Below are 13,935 nucleotides of genomic sequence, written 5' to 3'. Positions count from 1 at the left end.
ATAAATGCGTTTGCTGATTGCGATTATTGATTGGTTGTGATTATTGGTTGTGTTGGAAGCGCAGAGGAGCTGCTGTTTTCAACGCAACGACCAGACGAGCTAGCTCTGCGCAGCGTGGAGCCTCCCTGTGGTTACGTTGCTCCTCTTGGGTACGCCCCCACGTGCCTACGGTCAGGCATAACCAATCGTCACGGAAACGTCGCTCGCTCGCTCGCTCTCTCGCACGCTAGCTGCTGGACGCCTGACGGAGGAGACGCGGACGGACCGGACCGGACCCAACCGAACCGAACCGAACCCAGTCGGCCGGCGGCTTGTTTGCCGCTCTTGGTCAGAATGAGCCGCTCGTCGCGTTTGACTTGAATTGACGCCACCGCTGAGAGCACACTGTGAGCATTAGCTTGAGCTTGAGTTTGAGCTTTAGCTTGAGCTTTAGCTTTAGCTTTAGCTTTAGCTTTAGCTTTAGCTTTAGCTTTATCATTAGCATGGACAGCCAGCGTCAGCCTCAAGCGAGCTAGTGAGGCTAATGCTGGTTGTAAAGTGGGTTCCTGTTAGATTCGTTATGAATGATCAATGTATTCATGGTCAATACATCCTCCAGTAAGCAGAAGTGGCCAAAGTACTTTGGTAAAACCTAAAGTAGTGATTCAACTACGTTACTTGAGTCCAAGTAAAATAGTGCAGACTTTGAAATTACTGGAGTACAAAAGGAAAATGTGAAATAATATTTTTGTTGGTGTTGATTTTGTACAATAACTGTTTGGAAAGACTTGGCACACAAAAAAACATTTCTGTACACAAAATATTTTTCCTCTTTTATTAAATGTAGTAGTAGCTAATTGGCTTGACTTTGATGTCATTGAAGCGTCTTGTTTCCAAAGTTACGGTAATGTCCAAAAACGACTTTCAAAAAAATAATAATTTAGCTAATAACAACAACTGGAAAATACACCTGAACTCTATACAATAAAGTGAGAAGCTGAAAGTACATATATCTCTTTTCAAATGTCGAGAATAAAAGTAAAAAGTCATCAGAAAAAGATGCTCGTGTAAAGTAGCTGAAAACTCAACTTGAGTACAAGACCAAAGTGAAGCATTTGTACTTTCTTTCTTCCCGCTGTTGTCAGGAATGTATTGATGGTGAATACATGCTCCAGTAAAACAGCATCATAATAGGAATAAATAATAATCTGTTTTTTTTTTTTTTAAATAAGGAAAATAACACTATAACAGTCATTCTCAAACGACTAAAACCTAACATATATTAACACTGTGCCTGAATACAGAACATTTGTACTAAAAAGTACCACTAGACTGAGCCGGAGTAACGCTAGTGGTACGAGTACCACACTTTCAGAATGACTGCTCTATGATATTGTACTACTCCTTTTGGTGTGCCTGACTTGGCCACCGGGGGCAGTGTAATAAAGCCATACAAACACAAACAAAGATTCTCAGTGGGCTCATCTCATTCGTATATTTGCGACTTCCTCCCTTGACTGTTTCCACCGTAGCTCCTCCCATCCGAAATTTGCTCGAGGAGTTGATGGAGGAGCGAGGCAGGTGGAGGTCGGAATGTTTGGGGGAAACGCAACGATCGTTCCTCGATGTCATTTCATGGAGACGTCTACTAAAGATAACGCCACGTCATTGGATCGTGTCACAAAATACACCGTCTGTGTGGCTGAATTATTAACATCACTACAAATGTCCACTCTTTGTTTCAATTGGGATTCAATTTAAGTAAAATGTAATCAACTGTTAACAACGTTGCAGAAGCAAAGACGATCGTGATTGGCCTATCCTTAGCCCACGCCCTAATTGAGGTGCTTCTTAACTCATTCCCTGCCAATGCCGTCCAAAGACGTCATTTAGAATCCATCTATTCCCTGCCAATGCCGACTAAAGACGTCAATGGCGTTTTTGAACGGGGATGGGCGGGGGAGGGTCTTGTGCAGTTGATGTGTGATCGTCGAGCCTCTGGATAACTGCAATGAGGAATGGCGCTCTGTAGAGGGCGACAATACCTTGAGGTGAAAGTCCCTCCCTCGGAGGAAGAAGAAGGACGGGGCGGGCCGGCGGGGTGCAAGACACTATGAGAAGAGACAAATATCATGGCGGGAAAGAGAGAGGACAAAATCTAAAATAAGAAAAAAGCTTTCAGTACTAGAAACGTATTGCGCCAAGGCAAGAAAAATATTCCCGCGACCGACAGGAATGACGCCTTAGGTCACGCGGGGGAATCAAGGATGACGCTCCGAGCCGACGGCTTTGTTGCAAAACTACCGGCCAAAACGCCGGCCCGTACGTGCGGCGAGACGCTCCGGGCCGCTCGCCGAATGATCGTCCGTCGACGAGGATTTGAATGAACGGGATCCGGGGATCCGTCGTCGTCGGATGAGCGAACTCCCTCCGGATAGCCCGGAAGCGGCCGAGCCTCCGACGAAGGTAACTCGCTCGCGGCTAGCGTTCGCTACATTTAGCTTCGATCCTTGTTACATCAAAACATAATTAGTCCCACTAGTTGACGTTACAATGTAACATCTGTTGCCAGTACTGATTTGAAGTTTCCATTTCCAGCTCGCCCATCTTGCAGGAATTCAAGACTCGCGAGTCGAACGTCTTTTAGAATTGCGACGAAGAAAAGTAGGTGGTGGTTTTTTTGGTTTTTGTTTTTCACCCTTGCAAAACACGTCATCAATACAAAAAATCTTCTCTCGTAATGCTATGTATTTTTTCAAACTTACAGGTTCTGCATCCAGCAGACGTTCGACTCCCATTCCAGTACGCAGTGCAGACAAAAATGCTAATTGAAAGCTTTTTTCACGCCAGCAATTTCAACAATGTATTTTTAGAGTCATAGTTTTATTTCTAAACGGCACAGGTTGTGCTTCGAGCAGAAGTAGGAACTGCTTTCGAGGAGAATGACGACCACGCGAGATCCCGTTCACCGCCACAGAAGAATAAAATCCAGATGCGGATCAAACTTAATAAAAGGTAATAAATGCCTGGACTGTTGTGCAAACGGGAGACGAGGAGAATTTGGAATGTGGGTGCGCCATTTGTTCATGCATTTTGTCGCATGTAAATTCTGGACATAGTTATACTTGTAAATAAAAACAAAATAAAATAATTCTGTCAAAAGTACTTGTCAGTGTTGTTTTCTGTTCAGATGTTTGAGATTTTCCCATTGGTGTCAAAGTCATTGTTCCGCTTGATCGACATGTCTGCTTTCACCAAAAGGCTGTTTTCTCATCTTTCACGTGGTGGTTTTGGTGTTTCCATCGTCATTGTACACGATATTGTGTGGGGCTTGAAAAATCAGTGAAATTGGTCGGAAATGCATGGCAGTCGAGGGGTCAGCTGCTCAAGAAACGGCTGGCAGTGAATGAGTTAATATGGCGGCGTGAGAACAATTTCTGGCTGGTTTTCAGTGGTTTGAGGAGTGAGCAACATCGACGAGAGATGAGCCCCGCGACTCAATGAGGTGCAAGTTTCTTTATTTTTTTGCAGAGGATCATGAATATTTGGCCGTAATTATTCTTGATTTCAACTGTCTTCCGTGTTGCTCCACTGTTTGTGTTCAATAACCAGTCTGGCATTTTCCATGATGCGTTCGCATTCCGAATGCAAGAATTGTTCTCAATTGAATCGAGCTCAAGGATCTCAAGGTCGTGCTTGCAAGTCAAAGCAAAAAAACGAACGACGTCACTCGCATCTCGACTCTCAAGGCAACATGGAGGTCAATGAGTGCAGTGGAAAATGGTGTTTTTCAATTTGTCAAGCAGTTGGTGGACCGTTGAGGATGGCGCTGCAGCTCCCCCTGGTGGTGACGGCACGCGTGGATCTACTGCTGGTCCTGGTGGCGCTGCTTGCCTTCTGGACCAGGATGCGCCACCTCGCGCACCCCAACGCTGTCGTGTAACCGGCACACATTTTGAGCCACGCGCAACATACAAACGTGCGTACGGGTCTTACAACGGGATTGTGTGTGCGCACACAGGTTTGACGAGGTCTACTACGGACAGTTTGTGTCTCTCTACATGAAGAGGCTTTTCTTCATCGATGACAGCGGACCTCCACTTGGTCACATGATCCTGGCCTTGGGGGGTGGGTTACCATGACAACCACACTACTCACTCGTCTGTGCGTGTGTCACTGATGTGTGTGTGTGTACTTTGCAGCCTACTTGGGAGGATTTGATGGAAACTTCACGTGGAACCGAATAGGAGCAGGTAAGACATCACGCAAGCGTGCGTGTGTTGCATCTTTAATGACGTGCGTGTGTTTTTCGCGACAGAGTATCCGTGCGGCGTGAGCGTATGGAGTCTGCGTGCTGTCCCGGCTGCGTGCGGCGCGTTGTGTGTTCCTCTTGGGTATTGCGTGACTCTAGAGCTGGGTTTTGGTCACGTGTCGGCGTTGGGCGCGGCGCTGCTGCTGTTGCTCGGTAACCACACGTGTCACACTTGTACGCGCGCACACGTACTAAATTGTGCTGCTGCTGTTTGCAGACAATTCTCTGATCGTCCAATCGCGGCTGATGTTGCTGGAATGCGTCCTGATTTTCTTCATCCTGTCATCCTTCCTGGCATACCTTCGTTTCCACCGTGCCGCCGGCAGGTGAGCCCAGACTCTCGCCGCCGCCGCTGACCTGTGACCACGCAGGGAGGGCATGTCGTGACCTCTGACCTGTGACCTCACAGCTGGCCCATCAGATACAGTTGGCTCCTCCTCTCCGGAACGTCCTGCGCTGCCACCATCGGGTCAGGAACACGCACGCACGCACGCACGCAGGCAAACGCAGAAAGACACACACTCACACAAACAAAGTGACGCATGTGTGTGTGTGTGTTCAGGGTGAAGTACATGGGCGTGTTCTCCTACCTGCTGCTTTTGGTGGTGGCCTTTGTGCACTGCTGGAAGTTGATTGGCAACACGCAAGTGAGCGGCGTGAGTGCACACGCAATGCAGGATGCAACACTCGGGGATGCACTCACGGTCTGCGCATAACACACTATGACACGTCTGACCTTTCACCTTGCCTCTGTGTGTGTTTTAGGTGAGTGTGTTTGTTGAGTGTGTGTGTCGCGGCGTGTGTCTGCTGGTGCTTCCAGTGCTGCTCTATGTCCTTTGCTTCTACGTGCACCTCACTCTTCTACACCGCAGTGGACCACACGACCAGCTGATGACCCCCGCCTTCCAAGCCAGCCTCGAGGTACGCGCAGACACACGCACACACACATACCCCTGTGCACACATGTACATAGAAACACACACACACACGTACATCAATACGCACGCTCACACACAGACACACGCAGTACGCACATACGGTACAGATGCACGCACGCTCACAGATACAAGCACAAACACAGACATATACCGTCATTTCTCATGTATAATGCACACCCATGTATAAAACGGACCCCCAAAGTTGACCTCAAAATTCTGGAAAACCCTTCCACCTATGTATAATGCATTTTTACAATGCATGATTTTGCTTCTACCCATATGATCCAAATGAAGTATTATCTGTATTTTGTTAGTTGTTTTCAAGGAATTATTCTGAAGTGAAGCACTTTATTTGAACACGTAATCATTGAATTTACTTGCTCTTATTTTGAAATTCACAGCCCTACTTTTAGTGAGTAAATTAGAAAACACATAGTTGTGCTCATAATTAGTAATTTGTACAATTCATGAAAGGAATCAGGAAGGACCAGGCGAAACACATTGAATTTTATTTGAAAGGGATTCAAATTAAACGGTCAAGCATTTCAGAAAAGTATTATCATTCAACAAAACATAACCAGAAAGAAATTAATGATGGTTGTTGTTCAGTCATCAGTCATATTTAAAAAAAAAAAAAAAAAAAAAATACAACAAGAATATTTCACAAATTCTGCCAGGGTATGTAACTTTATGAGCACAACTGTACATATATGCAGTTGGAATGAAAGTGTAGGCTACACCTTTTTTTATAACCACTAGGTGGCGGTGGCATTTTGGAATGAACGTGTACAGCTTTTTCATAACCACTAGATGGCGGCATATATTTATAAAATGTGAATGTTTTTTCCATTTGCTTCTTTAGCTATGTATAATGCGCACTATTGACTTTTGACCATTTTCTTTATACACGAGAAATTACGCTAGTCAAAAACACTCACACAACTGCTGCTCATCGTTTGATGACTTGATTGCATTGTTCAGGGCGGTCTGTCCCGGATCACGGAAGGTCAACCTCTGGAGGTTGCGTATGGCAGTCAGGTGACTTTGAGAAGCTCCACCTCACAACCAATCCCATGCTGGCTGCATTCTCACAAAGCCAACTATCCAATCAGGTGCTACCACCAGCTCACAGGGACCAGCAGCCAATCAGGTAGTAGCTCACTAACTGCGTATGCATGCACGTGTGTGTGTGTGTGTGAGCAGGTATGATAGTGGTCGCGGCAGCTCTCACCAGCAGCAGGTAACGTGTTACGCCTTCAAGGACGTCAACAATTGGTGGATCGTTAAAAGCGCTGCCAGGTAGGTGACCTCCGAGCGGGCGGCGGGTGAGGTCAACGTGTGCGTCACGTGCGCCTCACATGCGCATGCGCGTCAGGGCCGACCTGGCGGTGGGCCGTCCTCCTCGCGCGGTACGTCACGGCGACGTGGTCCAGCTGCTCCACGGAATGACGTCGCGGTTGCTCAACAGGTGATCGGTCTTGATGCGACGATGCGTTCGGGGACGCCTGCGATCGTGGGACTTAATCGGGTGTTTTGGTTTGTTTCGGCAGCCACGACGTCGCGGCCCCCGTGAGCCCCCACGCTCAGGAAGTGTCGTGCTACATCGATTTCAACGTGTCCATGCCCACGCAGAACCTTTGGAAAGTGGTGGGTCGCCTCGCAGGAAGTTCTCCAGATGAAACATTTTGCCTTGAAATTCTGCTGGCACAAAAATTCCGATTACGATTTGAATGGATTCCCAACCCTTTGCACTAAAACATGCCAAAATCCAGCTGTCAGGAAGTTCGGCAGGATAAGAGGCAATTTGCACACTGGATGTGGTCTACCTAAATGAGAGAGAGTATAAATAAGTCTTATAGGTGCCATATTTTGCCAAACCCAACTTTTTAGTGTTTTGGATGTTATATTGTCTCTATGGGGCCTCAGTAAACGTGAAATATGAATTAGAATGGTCCACACATTCCTGAGTCCCAGACGTTTTTTGCCGAGAGGCCCGAAAGCAGCTCATTGGGACTTCTCGACGAAGATCTGCGCCCTCCTCTTCGCTCCCGAGCTAGCGCTGTCAACATGACAAACGCGTGTGCTCTCACAAGTGGGTCTTCTACAATCAGAGGAAAGGGGGCGGTCTTAGCCAAATATGGCCAAAGTGGATACAAAACAGAAGTAGCTGTCAGAGGGGTAGGACAAAACCAAGGTGTTTTTGGAAATGAAATGTTTTAGAGAGTCACTCCGTGGAGGTCGAAACAGACAAAATACGGGACCTTTAATTGGCAATGTAACCCTTTCTGCAGGGGTACTTTCCATGGGTGGGCACTCCAGAGTTCTGGAGAGAATGCTCCAACAGGGACAAGGTTTCTCAGACGTTGTACACCTGGAAAAATACTTTGCTCTGCAAAAACCACCATAATCCAGCCATCCGTCCATTTTCTTCCGTTTATCCAAGGTCGGGTCGAGGGGGCAGCAGCTTGAGCTGGGAAGCCCAGACATCCCTTTTCCCAGCCACGTCGTCCGGCTCTTCTGGAGGAATCGGGAGCTGTTCCCAGGCCAGCCTAGAGACAAAGTCTCTCCAGCGTGTCCTGGGTCATCCCTGGGGCCTCCTTCCGGTGGGACGTGCCCGGAGGACCTCACTAGTGAGGCGTCCAGGAAGCATCCTAACCAGATGCCCGAGCCACCTCATCTGGCTCCTCTTGATGTGAAAGAGCACAGACTAGACTAGGAGCCCCTCCCGCATGACCGAGCTGCTCCAGCCCAGGCACCCTGCGGAGAAAACTCAGTTCGGCCGCTTGTAGCCGTGACCTTGTTCTTTCGGTCACGACCCACAACTTGTGACCCTAAGTAAGTGGAGGACCGTGGATCGATTGGTAAATTGAGAGCTTTCCCTTTCGGCACAGCTCCTTCTTTACCACGACACAACCGGTACAGAGTCCGCATCACTGCAGACGCTGCACTGATCCGCCTGTCGATATCCCGCTCCATTCTTCCCTCACTCGTGGGCAAGACACAGAGATACTTGAATTCCTCCACATAGGGGAGGATCTCCTCCTCAAGCCGGAGAGGGCACGCCACCACTCTTTTCCCACTGAAGACCATGGAGGTGCTGATTTTCATCCCAGCCGCATCACACTCTGCTGCGAACCGCTCCAGCGAGAGTTGAAGATCACGGTTTGATGAAGCCATTAGAACTACATCATCTGCAAAAAGCAGAGACATAATATTGATGTCACCAAACCGGAACTCCCTCAACACCTCTGCTCCGCCTAGAAGTTTTATCCATAAAGGTTATGAACTGAATCGGTCACAAAGAGCAGCCTTGGTGGAGTCTCCCTTATCAGGGGGTCTGGTACCCCATACTACCAGAGCACCCTCCACAGGACTTCCCGAGGGACACGGTCAAACGCCTTCCCCAAGTCCACAAAACACGTAGACTGGTTCTTAAAAAGGGGGACCACCACCCGAGTCTGCCAATCCACAGGCACTGTCCCCGATGTCCATGCGATGTTGCAGAGACGTGTCAACCAGCCACATCACAACATCCAGAGCCTTCAGGAACTCCGGGCGAATCTCATCCACGCCCGGGGCCTTGCCACCGAGGAGCTTTTTAACCACCTCGGAGACCTCACACCCAGCGATAGGAGAGCCCGCCTCAGAGGCGTGTCGGAAGAATTGAGTAGGTTTTCGAAGTCTCCGGCCCACCGACTCACAACTACCCGAGCCGAGGTCAGGAGCGCCCCATCTCCAGTATACACAGTGTTCATGGTGCATTGCTTCTCCCACCTGAGACGCCGGATGGTGGACCAGGATTTCCCCCAAGCCATCCGGATGCCGTTCTCTATGGCCTCACCGAACGAAGGAACTCCCACGCCAGAGTTTTTGCCTCAGCGACCACCAAGGCTGCATTCCGCTTGGCTAGCCAGTACCCTCCAGCACCCAATCCAAGGTCTCCAAGAAGGGTGGGTACTGTGAAGTCCTCTTTGGTGCATAAACACAAACAACACTGAGGACCCGCCACCTCACCTGAAGGCGCAAGGAGTCTAACCTCTCGTCCACTGGGGTGAATCCCAACGTACAGGCACAGAGACGGGAGGCAATCGGTATTCCCACACCTGCTCGGTGCCTCTCAACGTGGGCAACTCCAGAGTGGGAGAGAGTCCATCCCCTCTCAAGAGGACTGGTACCAGAGCCTAAGCTGTGTGTGGAGCGGGAACCGACTATATCTAGTCAGAACTTCTCAACCTTGCTCACCAGCTCAGGCTCTTTACCTGCCGGAGAGGTTTCATATAGATAGAGCTAGCTTCTGTAGTTCACTACACACCTGTCCCCCTTGGCCACTCCCACAGGTGGGGGGCCCACGGGTAGGGGGACCCACGTTTACCGTTCGGGCCCCATGGGTGCAGGCCCGGCCGCCAGGCTTTTCCAGTTGAGCCCCCCACTGCCAGATCTGGCTCCAGAGGGTGGCCCCAGTGACCTGCGTCCGGGCAAGGGAAAACTTGCCTCCATTTATAGTGTTCATCATAAGGGGTTCTTTGAGCCATGCTTTGTCTGGTCCCTCAACTAGGACATGTTTATGATGGGTGACCCAACCAGGGGCTTATGTACAACTTAGCTCCAAGGATCACTGGAACACACAAATCCTTCCACCATGATAAGGTGACTGCTCCAGGAGGGGTTCCACCATAATGACCAACATTACAATAGGTATATTTTAGGGGTGTAGCGATTCTTTTTAGCAATTCAATTCCATTCGTATCACGATTCATGGTTGCCGATTTCATTCAAGGATAATATCGGCGCCCTTCGAACGATACGATCCGAAATGGTTCCGTGACGGGAAATCAATTCAGTAACTTTTCAGACAAAAATTCATCCAGTGTAACTGCGAAATAAATACTGCATACTGGATGAAGGAATCGTGACACCACGAGAAGAATGAATACTTGCGCGAGCCTCCGTAACATGATGCAAAGTTTGAACATTAGCACTGTGCTTGAATATAGGAAAATAAAAGCCAACTAATTATTCAATTAAAATGTATATGACATAAAAGTTGAAAATCCTAAATAAATGTTGAAAAACAAACAGGTCCTAAAGGTTCAATTCAAATGTATGAAACTTAAAGGTTCAATCCATCTAAACTACTGTACTGAGACAGTGATTCTTGTGCATGCCACTAGAGGGCACTCGTGTCCCACTTGTAGTATGAACGATGACGACGCTGCGCGTGTTTCAGGACATCGTGAACCGCGAGGACGATTCCGAGGTGTGGAAGACGATCGTGTCGGAGGTTCGCTTGGTTCATGTCAACACATCGGCCGTCCTCAAGGTGGGAACAGGAAGCCGCCGCGAGCACGCCGGTTCCTCCTCAGTCACGCAAACGTGTCGGTGTGTGTGCGTGTGTTAGCTCAGCGGCTTGTCTCTTCCTGATTGGGCGGCGGGTCAGATGGAGGTGGTGGCCGAGAAGGTGAAAGGTCACGGCAGCGGCGCGACGTGGACGGTGGAGGAGCACCGATACGGAACCAGTACGACCGCTCGACTCTCGCACCGGCACCTCTCTCGCGGCTCAATTTGGAGACGTGGCGGCGGTAGTTCACCACATAAAAATGAAAACTACATTTGAAAAAACATTTTCCTTAACAAAATCAAATTTGAATGATAGGGTTTTGTCCAAAAAAAAGGATAACTAACTTCAAGTACATTTCAGGTTTACAAAACTATCCATCCATTTTCTTTACTGCTTCTCCTCACTCGGGTCGCTGGCGTGCCGGAGCCTATTCCAGCCATCTTCGGGCGGAAGGCGGGGTACACCCTGAACCGGTCGCCGGCCAATCGGAGGGCACATAGAAACAAACTCACATTCGCACCTACGGGCAATTTAGAGTCCTCGATCAGCAAATCATCAACTTCAAAACGCATGTTTTGGGGATGTAGGAGGACACCAGAGCGCTCGGAGAAAACCCAGCCAGGCGTGGGGAGAACATGCAAACTCCACACAGGCGGGGCCGGGATTTGAACGCCGGTCCCCAGAACTGGGGGGCGGATGTGCTACAAAACTAACCAACTTGAATTATTGCGAAAATGTGGGCAAATGTCTTGCGTGAGCTTTTGGGGTTACATTTCAACATTCGGCCGGCTATTTTTTAGGGGGCTGGTTTTACAGCCGCTCGTACGGCCGTCCGGAAGGAGAACGGTCCAATGGCGGTTTGGGAATTGGAGCTGACTTACTGTGTGTCCCCTGGAAGTGATGTCATCAGGCAGTGCCTGCTGCCAGCGGGCTCCTCTTCTTCTTTTGTCACTCAATAATTCAGCCCGCAATGCAACGCCCGCTAACAAATGCGCCCTAGTTACAAAGTGCAAAAAACAAAACCTTACCTGCTGAATTGCTTTGATTTACTGTGAAAACTTGAAGACGGTGAAGATTTTAACAATCTCATCAAGTTCATTCATACTAGTTCCTTTGGCCGATTTTTTTCACTTATTTTAGGGACAAAATGTCTTTTTTTAAGGATGCACCAAAGAGGCCCAAAAATATCTTCTAATAATACCAGCACAGAGAAGAGTGTTTTTAAAAAGCATGCCAAATTGAAATGAATACAAAAAACACCATGTCTGTAAAATATCGCACAGTTTTGCGTCAAAAGGCCGTTGCTGCTGTCCCAGGCGCTTATGTTGCCCAATTATCTGAATGCGTGAAGCTGCAACAGCCATAATACACAAACATACAGTGTGTGTGCAGGTGAGGAGCAGAAGGACAGGGAGGCGGAGCTTCAGTCCCCCACATACATGGACGTGAGCCGCAAGATTTCGTTGTGGTCCAAGTTTCTGGAGGTTCAGGTGCGTCGACGGCATCGCCCGTCACTTCGCGGTCGTCCGAGCCGATGACGACGTGCTGCGCTGATGTCATCACCAGTGGCGGATGTTGACGGTGAAGCAGGAAGACTCCGAGCACAAATACAGCTCCGCCCCTTCGGAGTGGATCACCATGGAAACCAACATCGCCTACTGGCTCCACCCCTCCACCAATGTGAGACACTGATGTACACACACACACACACAGAAATGTATGATCCCGTGTGTGTGTGTGTGTGTGTGTGTGTGTACGTGCGTGCGTGTACTTGCGGCCGCATGTGTGTCAGGCTCAGATCCATCTGATTGGTAACCCGGTATCATGGGGCGTGGCCAACCTCAGCCTACTGGCCTATCACATCATGGCAGCCATCTACCTGCTGAGGAGGAGGCGGGGCATCAAAGACTTGCCTGACGGTACGCACACGCACTAACAAAACAACTCGTGCATCTCATCTAAATGTGTGTGTGTGTGTGTGTGCGTGTGTAGTGGCGTGGGAGCGTTTTGTGTCAGTGGGCGTGATGTGTGTGGGCGGCTGGTTGTTGAATTTCGTTCCGTTCGTGTTGATGGACAAGCGTCTGTTCCTGTACCACTACCTGCCCGCTCTCGTCTTCCTGCACCTGCTCAGCGCCGCCCTGCTGGAGCACGTGCACACGCACGTGCTCAGGTACGCATGCGCGCGCGCATACACACGATGTTGGCACACAAACATAGATTAGCATTAGCAATATCCGTGCAATAGAATAATCTCAAAGTCAACATGCAGAAGAAGAAGAGGTCAATTGCGTGCGTGTGTGTGTGTTTTCAGCAAGGACACGCACCGTCGCGTGCTGCTGGCGTGCGCGTTTGTCACGTGGGTGTGCGTCTTCCTGTCCTATCGCGCCTTCAGCCCTTTGACTTTTGGCAGCCCGGAGTTGTCGGCCAATCAGCTGCGAGCGCTCAAGTGGAGGAGCTCCTGGGACATCCTATACCGCCGCCGCTAGGCTCCTCCCCCTCCGTGACATCACGCCTTGTGAGTGGACAGCACTTGGGATCATTTTAAGCCACAATAAAAGCTCAAAGTCCATTTTGAACGACTTGTTGTTTGAGTCTTCCGTCGATCGGTCTTCAACCGTTTGTGGGACCCGAGGCCTCGTGTACAAAAACGTGGCGTCGGTTCTTTTTCACGGCGAAGTTCAGATGTATCGAGAGTGAAATGAGCGTGGAAACGTGCGGCTCCTCACGCCAACGGCGCGGCTGGCGTACGCACGTTTCTTCGAGGTGATGCCGGGAAAATCTGCACATCAGAGACACGAACAATTAGCACTGACGAACAATTCATACCCGCCGACATTTGAGTTCAACAATGTAAAAGAGGCGAGGACTCAGAATTTGTTAGCTAGTGTATTTAACGAATCGCTGATATTTGTGAGGACGCCTATGAATTCATGAATTGATGGCGCCGGCCGCTTGCCCTCACAATCGCTTCTTGTGACATGTACTGGAAAAAACAAAGTCCTTTGAATTGACTTCATGTGAACATGGACATCGGTTGCACATGTCAGCCCCGTGAGATCAAGGTTCATGCGTAAATGTTCCATGTGTGGGATTTGTCAGAAATCTTTGAATTCATATAGAAGCATATCAAAGAGCATATCAAAAACTTTGACTCCTTTTTGATGACTCCATTTATTATTTTAATACACAGGAGAGAACACGCACACTGACAAAAAAAAATCACGTTTTATTTTTAGGAGAAGAGGGGTAAATTATGTCAATTTAAACGCATTTTAGTCATGTGCAACCCATGCACGTGTTCAATGAAGTCAATTGAAAGGACTTTTTTGTTTTTGTTTTTTTTTTCAGTGCATGTGCTGGAGTCACGA

The 13,935-nt window shown here is 48.8% G+C and overlaps 1 protein-coding gene across 3 annotated transcripts; it reads left to right on the top strand.

The window, feature by feature from the left end:
* The first annotated feature begins 179 nt into the window (after positions 1–179).
* On the top strand, positions 180–13,143 carry pomt1 (protein-O-mannosyltransferase 1). 3 transcript variants are annotated; one of them, XM_061768940.1, is made up of 20 exons: positions 180–327; positions 3,786–3,918; positions 4,001–4,107; positions 4,182–4,232; positions 4,298–4,444; positions 4,509–4,617; positions 4,701–4,760; positions 4,854–4,947; positions 5,057–5,212; positions 6,211–6,341; positions 6,433–6,528; positions 6,605–6,697; positions 6,780–6,876; positions 10,457–10,549; positions 10,628–10,745; positions 11,960–12,057; positions 12,134–12,247; positions 12,360–12,486; positions 12,560–12,737; positions 12,879–13,143. In XM_061768940.1, the coding sequence occupies exons 2-20, from the start codon at positions 3,803–3,805 to the stop codon at positions 13,051–13,053; spliced, it is 2,160 nt and encodes a 719-aa protein (XP_061624924.1). In that variant the 5' UTR covers positions 180–327; positions 3,786–3,802; the 3' UTR covers positions 13,054–13,143. The 3 variants fall into 3 exon arrangements, with proteins under 3 accessions (XP_061624924.1, XP_061624925.1, XP_061624923.1); XM_061768941.1 differs by having other exon boundaries at positions 185–386; positions 10,667–10,745; XM_061768939.1 differs by having other exon boundaries at positions 185–386.
* Positions 13,144–13,935: the final 792 nt, after the last annotated feature.

Source organism: Phyllopteryx taeniolatus, chromosome 3, assembly GCF_024500385.1.
Source record: "Phyllopteryx taeniolatus isolate TA_2022b chromosome 3, UOR_Ptae_1.2, whole genome shotgun sequence".
NCBI lineage: Eukaryota > Metazoa > Chordata > Actinopteri > Syngnathiformes > Syngnathidae > Phyllopteryx > Phyllopteryx taeniolatus.
This window is presented reverse-complemented; position numbering and strand designations above follow the sequence as displayed.

Excerpts from the sequence above, each read along its gene's own strand:
- pomt1 (XM_061768940.1), top strand. The coding sequence starts at position 3,803 with ATGGCGCTGCAGCTCCCCCTGGTGGTGACGGCACGCGTGGATCTACTG. Across the intron at positions 4,761-4,853 it reads TCCTGCGCTGCCACCATCGG|GGTGAAGTACATGGGCGTGT; the intron begins GTCAGGAACACG and ends GTGTGTGTTCAG. Across the intron at positions 6,698-6,779 it reads ACGTCGCGGTTGCTCAACAG|CCACGACGTCGCGGCCCCCG; the intron begins GTGATCGGTCTT and ends TTGTTTCGGCAG.